General features: G+C 37.7%; 1 protein-coding gene across 3 annotated transcripts in view; it reads right to left on the bottom strand.

The window, feature by feature from the left end:
* Window positions 1-200: 200 nt before the first annotated feature.
* Window positions 201-16335, bottom strand: part of EVC2 (EvC ciliary complex subunit 2) — a 71201-nt gene continuing 55066 nt past the window's right edge. For all 3 annotated transcript variants that reach the window (XM_048046227.2, XM_048046211.2, XM_048046201.2), the window contains exons 17-22: window positions 14668-14895; window positions 12210-12424; window positions 10763-10850; window positions 4503-4696; window positions 3202-3303; window positions 201-2705 (exon numbers count right to left, since the gene is read on the bottom strand). In XM_048046227.2, the coding sequence (XP_047902184.2) occupies window positions 2435-2705; window positions 3202-3303; window positions 4503-4696; window positions 10763-10850; window positions 12210-12424; window positions 14668-14895 (1098 nt within the window). In that variant the 3' untranslated portion in view covers window positions 201-2434. The remainder of the gene's footprint in view (window positions 2706-3201; window positions 3304-4502; window positions 4697-10762; window positions 10851-12209; window positions 12425-14667; window positions 14896-16335) is intronic.

Genomic DNA, 16335 nt, shown 5'->3' with positions numbered 1-16335 from the left:
TCTTTCAAGAGACTGAAGAATGCAATCAGAAAATAATTAGGATTATCAGGCTAATTACTGCATAGAACATTTTCTAATGTTAATAGTGATAAGAAACACTAATTGCTGTTTACTGTGGAATGAATATTTAAACTTGTCAAGTGAAGAGGGAAAAAATGTTTTTTTTTCCACTGGGAATAGATGACAACTGCAGACACACATACAAAGTAACATTTTAATTTTTAAAATGAAATTGGTGTCCTATTAATACAAAGGTATAGAAACTTCATACCTCAAAAACAGCAAAATACACAATCACAGTACCCTCACAGCATTTGAACACAGTTCAAAAAATCCTTTGAAACCAGCTTGAATATTGTGAATTATCAAATACATGCATTCCTTTTAATTTATATTTTCCTATTACAGTTTTTAGGGTTCGTATTTATGGACTTCTTTCCATCAACTAGAAGGGTTTGAAAATTAACTCTTTTTTGAAATGTAAAACGATATCCTCATAATTTAGAGAAATTTGGGAATAAGAACTTCAAAAACACCCGCATAAAATTACAACAGTTGGCAGCACTGTAATTAAAAAAAACTTTTGAACGTATTACATGTCCATTTACAAGTTTCCCTTTTCTACTGATATATATGATGACATTGCTTCAGGAAGAAAAATACTGCAACGGGTTGCAAATATTTAAGACTTAAAACTTAAGTTCTGAACTGAAGCCACATTTCTAGTTCTACTGAAGTAAATTTTTTACAAAAAGGTAAAAGATGAAACTACTCTGGGTTGAAAGGCCTAGTGCATATGCATACGCTGAAGATCTGGACTATCAGCTACCACTGGAGAACACAGACTGCAGAAGTAAAATTCAAAGCTTATTAACAGCACAAGATTAAACTAAATTAGCTAGACTAAGAGAAAATCAGACAACAGAGGACTTGTGGGTCATCTACTTCATCTCTTCATGTCATCTGCTATACCACAGCTTATTACAAGAATACATAAATACGAGAACAGTAAATCAATACCTGCTTTATATAATAAATAACCTTTCTATATAAATTATGAAGAAACAGCTACAGTAAAATCAGTGCAAAGCACTGAAGGAACACTGAGTCCTGTCTGCCAGAACGTGCATCACAAAACACCCATATGTCATCTGTTGCATCATAGAACGAATCACCGAATGGTTTGGGTTGGAAGGGACCTTAAAGATCACTCAGTTCCAACCTCCTGCCATGGGCAGGGACACCTCCCACCAGACCAGGTTGCCCAAAGCCCCATCCAGCCTGGCCCTGAACACCTCCAGGGATGGGGCATCCACAGCTTCTCTGGGCAACCCGCTCCAGTGCCTCACTGCCCTCAGAGTAAAGAATTTCTTCCAAATATCTAATCTAAATCCCCCTTTTTTTCAGTTTAAAACCATTACTGTTGTGGTATCACTACACTCCCTAAGAGTCCTTCCCCAGCTTTTCTGTAGGCCCCCTTTAAGTACTGGAAGGCCACTATAAGGTCTCCCTGGAGCCTTCTCGTCTCCAGGCTGAACAACCCCAACTCTCTCAGCCTTTCTTCACAGGAGAGGTGCTTCAGTCCTTTGATCATCTTCATGGCCCTCCTCTGGACTTGTTTTAATACATCCATGTCTTTTTTGTTCTGGGGGACCCAGAGCTGAACACAGTACTCTAGGTGGGGTCTCACAAGAGCAGAGGGGGAGAATCACCTCACTCGATGTACTGGCCATGCTTCTTTTGATGCAACCCAGGATACGGTTGGTTTTTTGGTCTGCAAGCGCACATTGCCAGCTCATGTTGAGCTTCTCATCAACCAACACCTCCACGTTCATCTCACCAGGGCTGCTCTCAATCCATTCTCCACCCAGCGTGTGTTTGTGCTTAGGGTTGCCCCAGCCCAGATGCAGGACCTTGCACCTGGCCTTGTTGAACTTCTTGAGGTTTGTACAGGCCCACCTCTCAAACCTGTCCAGGTCCCTCTGGATGGTATCCTTTACCTCCAGCATTATGACCGCACAACACAGTGTGGTGTCATGGGCAAACTTGCTGAGAGTGCACTCAATCCCACTGTCCACGTCACCAACAAAGATGTTAAAACAGTGCCTGTCCCAGCACTGACTTGTGAGGAACACTGTTCATTACTGATCTTCAACTGGACATTGAGCTGTTGACCGCAACTCTTTGAGTGTGACCATTCAGCCAATTCCTTGCACACTGAGTGGTCCATCCATCAAAAGATGCATTGATGAGAATTGAAAGATGCACAATGCTCATTGTGAAGTTCGACAATGTAAAATTACAACTATTTACAATGTCAGAAAGTTGATATTAAAACAATGCAAGTGTTATCTAAGCTGCATAGCTTCATTCTTCCTAATTTTTAAATAACTTCCTCTTCCCTAATCGATTCTTCAAATGGAAGTCTCCCTCATTAATCCGTACTTGCATGTGCAGCTTTTTTGGAATTAAGAAAGTTCTTTTTCTTTTTCCTTGGAGAATTATGAAAAGAAAGTACTGGATCACTCTGCTCACGGAACAAAAATACCTTCTCCCCTGTGTCTAATACTTCTATGGATTCAACGGTTGCAGTGTTCAAGGAAACATATTGACCAGACTGTTCCATAGGAGGATGCGTAGACAAACATCCAAGATGAATGAATGATGCTTCTTCCAGGAGAAGAAGTTGCTTCTTCTTTATCAAGCTACATTAATGAGAAAGAAAAAAAAAAAAAAAGAATTAAAAATGAAAACTTGGCAGAAAAACAGCATCACTTTCTGTATCATACCATGACATAGGAGTGGTGACTTTCCTCTGGAAGCTAAGGAAAATAATATTTTAGACAGAAATGTAATTTCTCTTCCAATCCCCAATAATTTGCATAACATTTTACAAGATACAAAACTGCATAAGAAAAGTTAACCTTATAATAAGTAAGGGAAGGTGAGGCAATGTTTATGAAAAATGTGTGAATTTTGTTGGTAAGTACAGAAAAACCTTTTTAGGTATTTAATATTATTATTGCATATTATGTATAAATGTGTTGCATGAGCATAAAAGATTATAACAGTGTCAGAAAAGGTACATTTATGAACTTATTTTCTGACAGATGTAGAAGAAACTTTGGAGATGAAATAGAGTATAAGAAAATAATAATTTTAAAAAATCATATGTTTCTTCCTCTTTTTTTTTTCCTTTACCTGTCTTCTCTCCTGTTTAGAGAAGGAATTCTTTCCAAACTTCTGTTTATCAGATCTTCCCTTACTTTGCTCTCCAATGCTTGCCACCTCTCTTGGTTCTTCCTGAAGGAGGAGGAAAGAAAAAATTCCCAGCAGCAAATCCCTAACTACACATACTTTTTCCTCTTTTCTTATTTTAACTACCAAAACCCTAACATTATGCAACTTAATGCAATAAATGCAACCAATAAGAGCACACAAGGGTTTTTGCACAAGTTATTTAAATCACATAAGATCACATGGTCCCAAGGACCCTTAGCCATTCCTTGACAACTCACATCCAACAACTAGAAGGTTCATAGAATCATATCATAGAATGGCTTGGGTTGGAAGGGACATTAAAGACCACCCAGTTCCAACCCCCCTGCCATGGGCAGGGATGCCACCCACCAGACCAGGTTGCTCAGGGCCTCGTCCAACCCGGCCTTGAACACCTCCAGGGATGGGGCACCCACAGCTTCTCTGGGCAACCTGTGCCAGTGCCTCACCAACCTCTGAGTGCCTCACTAACCTCTGAGTGAAGAATTTCCCCCTAACATCTAATGCAAATCTCCCCTAAACTTAAGATTATTTTACAACTATTCCCCCTTGTCCTGTCACTATCTGCCCAAGCAAAAAGTTGCTCTCCATCTTTTTTATAGTAGTACTGAAATACTTTAAGTACTGAAGCCTTTAAGTAAAGAAAGGCTGCAATGAGGTCTCTCTGGAGCCTTCTCTTCAGGCTGAATAGCCCCAGCTCTCAGCCTTTCTTCACGGGAAAGGTGCTATGATCATCAGCCCTCTGATCATCTTCATGGCCCTCCTCTGGCTCTAACAGGTCCATATCCTTCTTTTTCTGAGGGACACCCTTCAAACCCATCTCTCTCCAATTTGGAGATTTTTTTTTTTTAATTTAAAAATAATCTTTTTTCCCTTTCTCATGTCATGCACAGCAGGGAGTTGGGAGAGAGACTTCATTATTTTAATAAACTCAAGTCAACAAAAAGAAAATGATCAGAGTAAGGTTTATAAATCTATAAAATAACTGCCTAATTCAGTTAAATTACACTCCTAAGCTTATAAAACTTATGAGCTTTTCATCAATCAATTTTATTCCATAAAATAAAGCAGCAGTTTCAAAACACTTTACACCATGAAAATATTTCACAGAAGAAACTTATGAACGTCCTATTTTTCTATCATCAATCTGCTTGTCAAGCAAATAAATATATAAAGAAAGCAATAATCTTTTCCAACAGTCTACCAGAAAAGATCACACTTACCTTTTTTTACAGCTGCCAGACTCATCTGCAGCACTATCACCTTCAGCAACAGCATCTGTATATTTATTGATGGAATCGAGGACAGAAAGAACCTCACTTTGTGAACTGGAGGGCAGCAACAAGTTCAGAATCCCGTGCAACGTTCCCATTGGCACCCTTGTCAGTTTGGCTAAATAACCTGCCAGTCGGAGCTCCTGGAGGATTAATAAGTGGAAGCAGCATAGGAAGGGAAGGGAGGGAAAGGGTTAGTGAATTTTAATTGCTAGCGGTAAAAAAATAATTCATCATAGAAACAAAAAGTATTACTAAAAATCATTTTAGTGGTTTTGGTGTCAAGTGGTCACAGTCCTGCATTCATTGCTTCCATCCACACTGGCCCATATGCATTGAAGTACCCCATTTCATTACAAATACATGCAATTTAAATTCTAAACAACCGGTTCCTCTCATTTTGTCTGCTTAGAGCAGATACTCGATGCCAGAAAAATCACAATGCAATCATATTCTAGAATGTAAGGTTTACTTAATTTATGGATTGTAATCTTATCAACATAGGAATGAAGCAATATGGCATTTTTTGGTCTGCAAAATCAGAAAAAAATAACCTCTGAAACCTAATGACAACATTTACATGTTACCATGGTTGGGCATTTCATTGCTTAGCTTCTCGTAACACCACATTCTGTGATAAGCTCAGAGAATAGCTTGTAATACTTGTCAGTAAGAGAAGGAAACATCTTCAGCCCCCTAAAAATGTTTTTTCTTTTATTTTCTGGCCCAAAGGTTGTTGGTAAATTATATTCACACAGTGTCCAAACAGACTAAGTTCAAATTCAGTTGTTCCCTAGACGATGAATCAGACCAATTCCCTGTCTCCCTCTAGGCACCCAAACCACATTGTTACTTGCTGCTCAGCTGTCAAAACTACTCTGTCCCCAGGGCTGTTTCTGCAGATTTCTCATGTGTATCAAATATAAAACAGCCTACAGTATACTGAGACAAGCAGAGATTTCTCTCCAAAATGCAGAAGTAGTCACTCCCCAAAGTCTCTTAGGCTCTTAAGTATTGCTGCATGTTTTCCATGGAAACCACTGAGATACCAGAACGAATGAGACAAAATGCTAAGATTGATCATAGATTACTAAGTTGTTGGGTATTTCAAATATCCATTATTTTCATCCTGAAATGGGTACCGTAGTTAGGAAAGAGAGACATCTGTTCATGGTTCTTAAGTAAGAAGTGATTTGATTCTTCTGTAGGGAAAATGTAAAGAAGGCCTTAAATCTTAATACAGACAGATAAGTTTAATTTCTGTAGTCAATGTATACAGGCTGCTTGGTCTTTAAAAACTGTTGTTCCAGAAACTTGCAAAAAAACATAAAAATGGCATCTCTGTGACCCATCCCTCTGACAGAATGGTCTCAGCAGGACCTTTAACTCCATAATTTATATGGGGATGATTATTTATATGCGTCATGACTTCAGTACTGCTTTCCTCTGTAATAGTTTCCTCTTTAAAATATTCCTTCCTCCGCTCTGACCCTTACCTCTCTGCATCAAGTATGATTTGTACTGGAAGACAACCCTCAGTGGTATTCTAACACAGCAGAATTCATGATTAAGTCATCCTCCAAGGTGTCACAGTGCTGTCAACAGTACCAAAAGTGGCACCAGCCAGGTGCACCTAGCATATGTCTGGCAAAGTGAGTGCTGATGTGTGAGCAGGCACCTGCAGTAGCACTTAGAAAAACCCACAGGTACCTGGACCAGCTTGCGTAAACAGGAAGGAGAAGTGAATGTGCATTCAAATACAGGAATGGTCACACTAGTCAGACCAAAGGCTCTCCAGTGTGGGGTGAGTTTCAATCTTCAGGCATATTAGAGACAGTAAAGTACTGCAAAGATTAGAAATTTGTGTGTTTTGTAACATTAATGGATAAAAATGTTAGTTGAGCTACCAATAACCTCACCCGTATTCTCTGAATTTCGCCAGAGTATAAATAGTGATGTATGAACTGTGGTTTGCAAACAGTAGAATTACTTTTAAGTATTTTGTCTGAGCAATGTGTATTTAAACACCTATATGCAAGAATCAATGAACTTGATTCATGCTGTGTTTCAAACTTACCATGCTGTTCCCACATGACAATCTGTCTCCATCATTTGTCTTCTCTAAAAATCAACTAGTGTACCTGGGGCTATAGCTACATGCTCATTTATAAGTAACTTCTCACCGAGAGGCTTATGATCCTGAACTCACTATCATTCTAGCAAATCTCTTACCGACCTAGATCTGCTTCCATAGGGATGTAAGCTGCAAGACAAAATGTAGGAAAGTGAAACTTTCCAAGAAGGCTACATCCACAGTTCTAAAAACTAGTTTAAAGGGGAAAATCCTCTACAAAGAAAAGAATAAGTGTAACATACAGAGGTACAATACTATAGTTTCTTAATATGTGTCAATATAATGTGCCTATAAATTTTAAGAAAACAGGGGGAAAAAAGATTTAAAAATCAATTCCTATATCAACACACAGGATAAACATATCCCAAAGAAGGAACATATTATACTGTGAGCCTTAATAAATGAATAAACTCCTATTCTACTGAGCGTGTACTTCTTTACAGTTGAATTATGACTATTCAAGTTTGGAATTACAGTTGGAATTATTATATTATGAAAATTGCCATGAACAGAATTCATTTTTGTGTATCTGAAGGCACTATCTGTATAGGTGTTATGGAATTTCATAAACTCCGTGTCCCAAAGTATCTCTGGACTACCTTTTATAAGACTAAATGTAAATACAAAAAATCCCACTCTGGTGTATCTAATACATATTTCTACACACTAAAAATTTCTTCAGGGAATCTTATGAACAAAACATACAGCACAGTCCCCCAGGTATACATTGAACAGTGTGTCCAGTTTTTCAGCTGTAGTGAGTTGACAATAATGCTCATAAACCTGCTTCTGTCTTCAAGATATATAAATTAGAGTTATCAAGGTCACTGCTCACCTGCTAGGGTGCTAAAGGGACTGGGTACTGTGAAAATTATGACGTACTGTTTGCATGCATCTGTAATCTGCACAACATTTATTTTAATTTCTGAACTTGCAGAATGCCTACCATGCTGTTCAGAAGCTGTTTCACGATACATCTGTGCCAAAGGATTAGAAACCCAACAGTCATCACAAGAAGACAATTAAATTGTCAGCAACATAATCAACAGGGTTTACCTATGCTGTAGAAAAGCAAGATCCAGCTTTCCCCAAGCCAAATGGTAAGATCTTCGGGAATGTAGCACAAGAAGCGTCACTATTAAAAAACTTCTAGAATAGACACTAGCTTACAGTAACATGCAAAACCAGAATATTCCTGGTTAGTACTGGGCAGTTAATTGATAAATGTAATCAACACTTCCCAATGAAAAGAGCACTTTATTTGAACTGAAATGCTAAGAAAAGAGTGAAGGTCTGTTGGGAAAGGACCAACATTCCTCTTGTAATGATTCAAAGTCAGAAGAAGTAGCACTTAGCCACTGGGTTTGCCTCTCTTCTTGGTGTCCCTTCCACTAAGTCCTACACTGCTGCTTCATCATTCAGCTGATTTTAATAGGGTACACATCTTGAATTTAATGCCTTCATGTGAGAGGTAAATGTTGAGGCTCTTATCACACACAGCTAACTCAGAAGCAGCAGAAAACCATTTCACATCGTCCTTTGCAAGATAAGAAGTCTTCTGCTGAGCAGCTGTCTTGTTATATGCAACTTCTTCCTACCCTTCTATGCCCAGGGGTACGGCAAGCTAAGAACCAGAGTACAAGATTAATGCAGTGTTCATGCTCTTTTTTAAGAGTTCCCACTTAGTGCTGAGTGTTTTCACCAGCCCAGGAAATAGCTAAATGAGCATTGTACAAGGCCCCAGCCATTCCTTCAATTAGTCCAAAATCACAAAGCAACAGCAGATTTAAAAGCACTGAAATTACACTATGATAATGGTCTCAGTAGTGTTAATCTGGAAGAGTTGGTCAGTGCTGTTTAAAGCCTACATAACAGTCAGCATTTCTGGATGCAAAATGTTTTGTCAGATAAAAATCTAATGAACTAGGAAAAAAAAGGTATAAAAGAATTCACAAGACTGGTCCACCAAGACCTATGACTTAAACTAAAGCAGTATAGAGAAAGACGAGCAAAAGCCAAAGGACCTTTCAAAGCATTTTCAATTTCTGTATGTGTTCTGATGTTTATTTTCCACTGATGCTTAAAATAATTTATTTCTTATCTTACATTTACGATATTTAACAAGTATCTGAAGTACTGTATGCTTCAGCAAAACATTCATAGAAGCCTGTTAAATCCTTACCCATTTTACCAAATTAAAAAAAAAAAAAAAAAAAGAATGTTGAACAGGACAAAAGATCTATCCTCTGTTCACCTAGAAACATGTTCTGAAATTTTCAGTTGTTACACAAACTGCAATTACAAATGGGAAAATGAAGCCTCAATTTAATATCACCTCTGAAAAGTGTTATAGCTGTTGCTGCCCATATTACTGTTCCACAACTTAATGCATAACTGAAAATAGTTGGTGACTGCCTCATCAGCAGTACACAGGTTATTTTAGTGGAACATAAATGAATACATGTAAAATTTAAAGCTATAAAGAAATAATCAGATTAAAACTCACCATCTTGTGAGTATTTACCACACAAACATCCTACAATGGCAGACAGCAGAAAGTTTTTTTCAGGAGCTCTGCGTGCAGCAGCCATGGGGGCAGGAAACACAATGAGAAGGAGTTTAAAGCTGGAGTAGAATTCAGCAGTTGCTGACAGCCATATCTGTTTACCATATGCCAAACTGTCAAGGTGAATATGGTAGCAAGACAGTTTGAAAAAAGGGGTTGCAACATAAAAATTGAAGAGAAAAACAATAATAATAAAAAAGCTACAGAAACACATAGTTTGGATTTAAAACTAGAAGGCTGGTAATGCTGGTTGTGACCTCCTCAGCAACACCTTCAAATGCTACACTTTGCAAAACATGTCAGAATGGATTTTTGGTGCTTATATTATTATGCCCAGAGAATAGGAAACCTGGGAAGCGTAAGACCAGGTTTGAATTCCACTCTAACTTAATTCATTAGCACAAAGCGAGATAGTCAATTCCAGGACAGCACCTTAACCATCAGGCTCCCAGATGAGTCAAGTCTCTTCCAGCGAGGCTAATGCAATGATTCCACTTTGAATGGAGCCCGAGCGTCCCCATGAGAGACAGACTGAAGTGATTATCAAACTCCTGTGAGCTTTAGGAGACCTTGCTGCAAGTTCCTTGCCCAAATCAGAGTAAGGGTCTGAAAGCATGTGTGACCTACCACGTGAATCTCCTAATGCACATATAATATACAGGAGTCCCACTCCAAGCTGATCTCAAGTAGACATCTGACTCAACAGAAGATAAAGAGTTCAGAAACCTGAGTAGAAACAAACCCGAGATTCAGGAAAAGCTGACATCCCCTTAGTCTAAGTTGTCCCTCCTTGGCTCGCTAGCATATGAAGTTCCCAGTTTGTGATACAGGTGGCTGCAACTGCAACTGCCCTTGAAAGGTAAGACACCTAGATGGTAAAAGCCGTAGAAGCTACTATAGTCTTTTTTTTTTTCACCCTGATATTAGTTACTTACCTAAACCAAAACCTGCAAATACAATTTAGGAACAACAGTGATTCACTTTTAATGCCCTTTGTGGCACTGACAGGCAGCCAACAAATAATAAATTATGACCAATGAAGAAGAGATGTTCTTTCTGAAAATAGTATGAGTAATGACACTAGAAAACTTAACTAGCAGTGCTTTTATCATTTAGTTTTGTAACACAATCAATGCTACTCATTTCTCACATAGACTGAAACCTAAACAGAACCCCTGTCTTAACACGTGGAAATCAAACGGTAAATCTGTCTGTAAACACGAAACTCATGCAATTTAGTTCCCTCCACAGAATGAAATGCAATAGGACAACTGCCGGAAAGGATTTATAGGTGAAGAAGAAGTAGTATAACTTAGTAAAATTAAAAAGGCTGAAAAGTAGGTCAGAATTAATTGAAGTCAATGGTAATATATGCTGCAAACACCAGAACTGACTATTAGCAGAACTGGGTACAAATATATCTGCAACAGTTCCCAAAAAAGAAGAAAAGCTGATCTGCTGACACAGCTGTAATTTAAACCTGCTAGCTTTGTTCAATTTCATGCTTACCTGACTATAAAGTGCCAAAAATGCATCCATTTCTATATTTTCCAGGAGATCTTCAAGCACCATGCAATTCCACTGCTCATCTCTCAAGCTGAAGTGAAAGACAGAATTAACATTGAAATCTTCTCAGGTGCAATGACTGTATTATAGGAAACAATAACTGAAAGTCATCCATTCAGGAGGCAAAACTCTGTCAGCCATGTTGGCTGAGCAGCGTAACTTCTAAAATAAGTCAGTTTCTCCTCCTCTCTTCTCCCCTAAACCACAACACAAAATCAGAGCAGAATCTGAGGCCATGTTCTTGCACATAATACAAATCTGAAATTGCTCCAAAGGACTGTCATTCAATCAGTCCCCCCATCACCTCATTTTCATCACAACGCTTTTCCGCAATTTGTGGACCTTTTTGTTTCAGAAATAACAATAAATTGTTACCTTCCTCATTACTGATTTTTTTTCTTTCCAGACCAACTTAAGAAGCCATTACAATGTTATCTGGGAAAAGTGCAAGATTCATTTCTTCCATTATGTTTACAGGTAAATAGTAAAGACTAGCTGTTGCTCCTTTGAAGGCCTGACTGACACACCTGTATCCTGTAGTATTCCCAAGCCAGTAACCTGTTTGCTCTTCTAGGAGAGACATCAATGACAGCTCCAGCCCCTTTAGAGTTAAAACAGACTTAAGAGTGCTACAACTCCACTCAAAGCCTATCTAAGCTATTTTAATAAATCAATTGGTTCAAAGGAAACCCTCTTTGTAATGGAAAACACCCTCTAAGAATCTTACATGAAACCTGAGATGTGGTAGGCTTTTAATAGTGTGCAATACAAGTAGAAATGTACTTTCTAACTCCTGTAACCCTAATGTAATACATTATTTTGTAATTTCGCACATTATCATCTATTTTTGCTGGGTGACCTTCATACAAGACAGGTATTTCTACATCTCTCCTAAGAGGCATTTTTTTTTCCCACTGATACCTTTACTTAAAGGTACTTAACTTTTCCACTGATACCTTTACTTATATATGACATCAAAAATAACTGTGGGACAGGGAATTCAGTCTACAGTGGAGATGGAAATTCAGTTTTATTTCTCAGTTACTTCCTCTGACCCCACTTGAGCAGGTTTCATTGAAGTCCTTACTCATCTTCTTGGGAAATGAAGAAACAGGATTAGAATTCTTTTCCCCCTTGCTGCTAGGAAGTATTGTTACGTTTTCACTGGCTCCCCATCAAGATATGGTGACTGTCACAAAGAACATCACCATCCAAATGCAACTAAGTTATCTCCTATTTCTTATTTCAGTGCTCCTGAGACTTCTCAGTTATGCTCTGGGCCACAGTCCCTCCCCAGCACAGCAGACATTTCGTCTGTTGTTTCTCTGTGCTATCTTAAAGTCTGTAATGACTGTGGTGATTTAGCAACACCTGAGACCAAAGCACTCACCTTTGCTGGTGCAGATTTATAAATTGGTTACATTTATTCATGGCCTGTCTTAGCAGAACTGTCACCTGTCTGTCTGCATTCATTTCTACAGGTTCACTTGAAAGCCCCAATCCATCCGGTGTCCACCTCTGCTTATTCATTAGATGTTGTTGCTGCTGAGCTGACTCCTTATGCAACATTTCATACTCCAGCTTCCTGTCAAGTTCTTCAGTCTCCTAGAGGTTGAAAACACAATCTTGAAGTTCATAAATTATCTTACAAGAACAAATTCCAACTGGAGTGAAGAAAGAAGATGGTATCGGAGCTTGTGTTATTAGCTTATTCATTTTCTCATTCCACCCAGCCACGTGCAGTCATTACACTTTCCAACTCATCGAATGGCTTCAGTAAACATGACTTGCATGCTGTGAACATATGAGAACAATGCCTAAAGATATGAGCCAATTTTCATTGTGTTAAACGCTGATACTCTCTGAAACCTTCCTATGTAGAAGACATCTAGAAAGAAGACTACCGGCAAGCCTGAGATCCAAACAAAAGAATGGCACCATCAGAATTAATCTATGAGCTACATAAAGCCACTGGAACAGCTTGTGAAACTCAGCAAGACTAGTTTTAGTTATATTGCATCAATGGCTAGTATCAAAGAGATGTGAGTTCAAAGACAGTAATTCAATAAATTCACAATAGTACACTAAATTGTGTAATAAAATCAGGATTCAAATACAATGGTCTAAAAATCAAAGGTTTAAAACCCAAAGTTTTAAGTGGACTGGATCTCTCATGACAAAGACCTCTTTGAACAAAGAATCAAAGCAGACATCAGAAGGAAGGGCTCATATTCCAGTCTTCCAATGTCATTTTTGTCTGACCTCAAAAAAGTTGCTTACTAAATATCTTAGCACCTTTCTTCCCAACCTGTAGCTTGGAAAAAATACTGATTTTTTTTATCTACCTATTCTTCCACCTCATCAGCTGTATTCACACTACAAATTCATTGAAGTATGGTATCTCTAAGTAAGCATCTGCTCCCTGGTCAGCAAGATGTGACACTGGAGCTCAGATCTACTCTCCTAAAAACCTAAAAATAATATTAACTTGCTATCTCTAAGAGTATAAAGCAAATTCACATACAGCCAGATGTGTTTTGTTTCATTGATTGGTAAAACTATCACTGATGTAGTTAAGCATTAGAGAATCCTGTGTAATCTGACATATTTGTTTTAAAGTAACAGGTGTTAATGTTTGTCAGATAGAGGAACAAAGGAGCAGAAATAAAACACAGCAAGAGACAAAGGTTTGATTACCAGGAGATAGTTTCTGTAAACCAACAGTGCCCAAAATATAATTTTCCCCAAATAAGGCTTAGCTCAGTTCCTGCACACTGGGTAAAGAATCCAGTGCTAGTTATTCTATCTTCAGTCTCTCCTTCAATACTTTTTCGCCATTTGTTCAAGGACAGAGAAGCTAAAAGCAACCTCTTTGCAGAAGATGGGACAAAGCCCAATCTTTTCTTTGGGACCTCTTATAATTCCTGCATTAAAAGCAATAATCCCAGATTAAATTATTTTAATACTCTGTCTATGCAGAACTTTCTCCATTCTCTACAGATTTAATGATTTATTTTTTAAATGGAATGGTATAAGCATACTAACTGCCATTTTAAGAGAAGCTCTATAGAGATGAGAGCATTAAAATTTAAGCAGGAGTTTTCATAGTAATAGCTTTCTAATGATGCCCTCAAGCAAAGAGATTTTGCTCTTAAAAAATCATTTTGTTTGTTCAACTCCAATGCTCTCCCAAGCCTCACTTGGATGGCCACAAATAGCAGACAAAACCCGTCCTTATGAATACAGAGCACTGAAGTATTAAAAAAAGAATAGAAAACTGTCACATACATGTAACGTGTGTAATAAATGCAATGAACAATGAAGGGAAGAGGTCTTTCTGAAGTTTCTGCTATAGAAACAATGTGAGTATGCTTGGAGGGAGACAGACAGGTAAGTATATTTATACATTTATATATATATATAACTTTAAAAGCTCCATGATTTAAGTATATTGTGTATTTATGGATTTTCCTGTATGGCTAGCATTATATTCTCAAAAAATTTGTAACACATTCATGACGAATCATGACACTATCTCTTCCCAATGTTCTTTCTTGTAATCAACAAAATTTAACTAGTCATCAAAATACTGCTCTTCCTGACTGTATATCTCTGGATGGTACTGTAACAAAAATAAATAATCACAATATACAATCTTCTCTGGCACTAATATTTTCCTTTACTTTAGTTCTTTTATTTAGAACAGTAGAGTGCACATAAACACAGAAATTCAAGGCCAGACCATCAAGAGTTACAAACCAGTGTAACTAAATCAAAGTCAAATAAACTACTGTCTCAGTTGCTGCCTCCTAACAGGAGTTTTTCTTTCTCACATCCTCATTACTTACTGGATTATGGGCTTCCAAAATCTGAATACATTCCAATTTTGACATGGTTTTTGACATGCTCAGTTGTTCAAAGAGCAAAGCTTGTACACTTATGATAGCAGTATATAGCTCCAACATTTTGATTTTTTTAACAGTCTTTTGAAACTGTAAAGAAGCAATATACTCTCCAAGTTTATTTTCCAGATCACGCAGCTGACAGTCTTTCTCAAGCAGCAACTCGTAATTAACCTAAAAAATAATGAAGCACAAAAGATAACAAGATTAACATAAAACCTTAAAACCTTACATGAACACTCATGATTTTACTAGTCTGCAATTAACAAGCTGGATTAAAGCAGCAAAGAAATCAAAGCTGTTATCTTATAATGAGATACATTGTTTAAAAAGAAAGAGTGTTTTTAAACATTCAATTCCAAGCTTTTACTGTATATAAATGATCACAAAATACTGCAGGAAGGTGAGATACCAATTAGATCAGGCTTTTTTTTTTTGGGGGGGGGGGGGAGGGGGGGAGGGGGGAGTACATATAACTATAATAATACTAACCTGGAATACAGGGTCTATATTAATTTTTAATGTAACAAAGGTAAAAATTAATAACACAAACAAATCTCTGCTTACATACATGAGTGACTGAAGAGGAAGAGAAAATACATCCTTCCAATTAGTTAAAACAATACAAAATTTATAGAAAGACTATAGTTTCAACTTAGCATGTGTTAGTTGATATTGACCAATAAAATTCAACCTACAATTCTTTAACTAAATAATGAAAAATCCTCTTATACAAACAGGTTAAACTCTAAATCAAGATTCCACTGGTAATGGATTTCAAACAGAATTAAAATTGGACTGAACAGACTCAAACAGGATTAAAACAAAATATTTTAACTCAATTACTATGTTGCTGCCACATATCTAACGGGATATACGTAGAGCAAACCCGAGGGTGGAAGGCAAACTGCATTCCCAAGCACAGAATCAGATGCAATGGTATTGACGAGCCCTCCATACTCTACCACTGACATTCACAGACAGTGAAATTGCCCCTGAATCTGTTTTCCTGCAGGACAATGTGGCCAGTGACCAGCTGTGATTAGATGCTTCCATCTGAGCTTGTCACTCTAAGCCCCCTTTACAGTCAAAGAAAAGGGAAAAGGTGCCTGTTGGTGCGTGTCATACCCTAAAAAAACTCTTTCTACTGATGTTTAAGTGTGGATGTCAAGGTTAGACTACACTGCACATATAACATTTGGGTAAGTGAATCCTCAAAGACGTCAAAAAATTTTCATCTTAAGTTTTATTCTCTCTCACTGTGTTACTTACCCATGCCGGCCCAGAATTTTTATTGTAAGAGAGGGAAGACAGAGCGAGCATACACAAGCATGAGAGCTGCAACTCCACTACTTAGAACTTACATCAAGTGCTGCACTACAGACTGGATTTTGAATCCAGAATCTAAGCACAGAAACAGCCCAACTATGACACTGCTGGGTATCTGAGTGCAGGGTTTTTCCTCTCACTCCATCTCTAAATTCTCTTCTGCTCCTAAAAAAATCTGAGAAGTTTCACAGCATGTAAAAAAGTTTTCAGAAATCATATTGGAAACTTAAGAAAATGCTTATTTATTTTAACAGAAATGCTCAAGCAACCACTCCCTGTGACAGA

This window comes from Anser cygnoides, chromosome 4, assembly GCF_040182565.1.
Source record: "Anser cygnoides isolate HZ-2024a breed goose chromosome 4, Taihu_goose_T2T_genome, whole genome shotgun sequence".
In the NCBI taxonomy this organism is placed as follows: Eukaryota; Metazoa; Chordata; class Aves; order Anseriformes; family Anatidae; genus Anser; species Anser cygnoides.
This window is presented reverse-complemented; position numbering and strand designations above follow the sequence as displayed.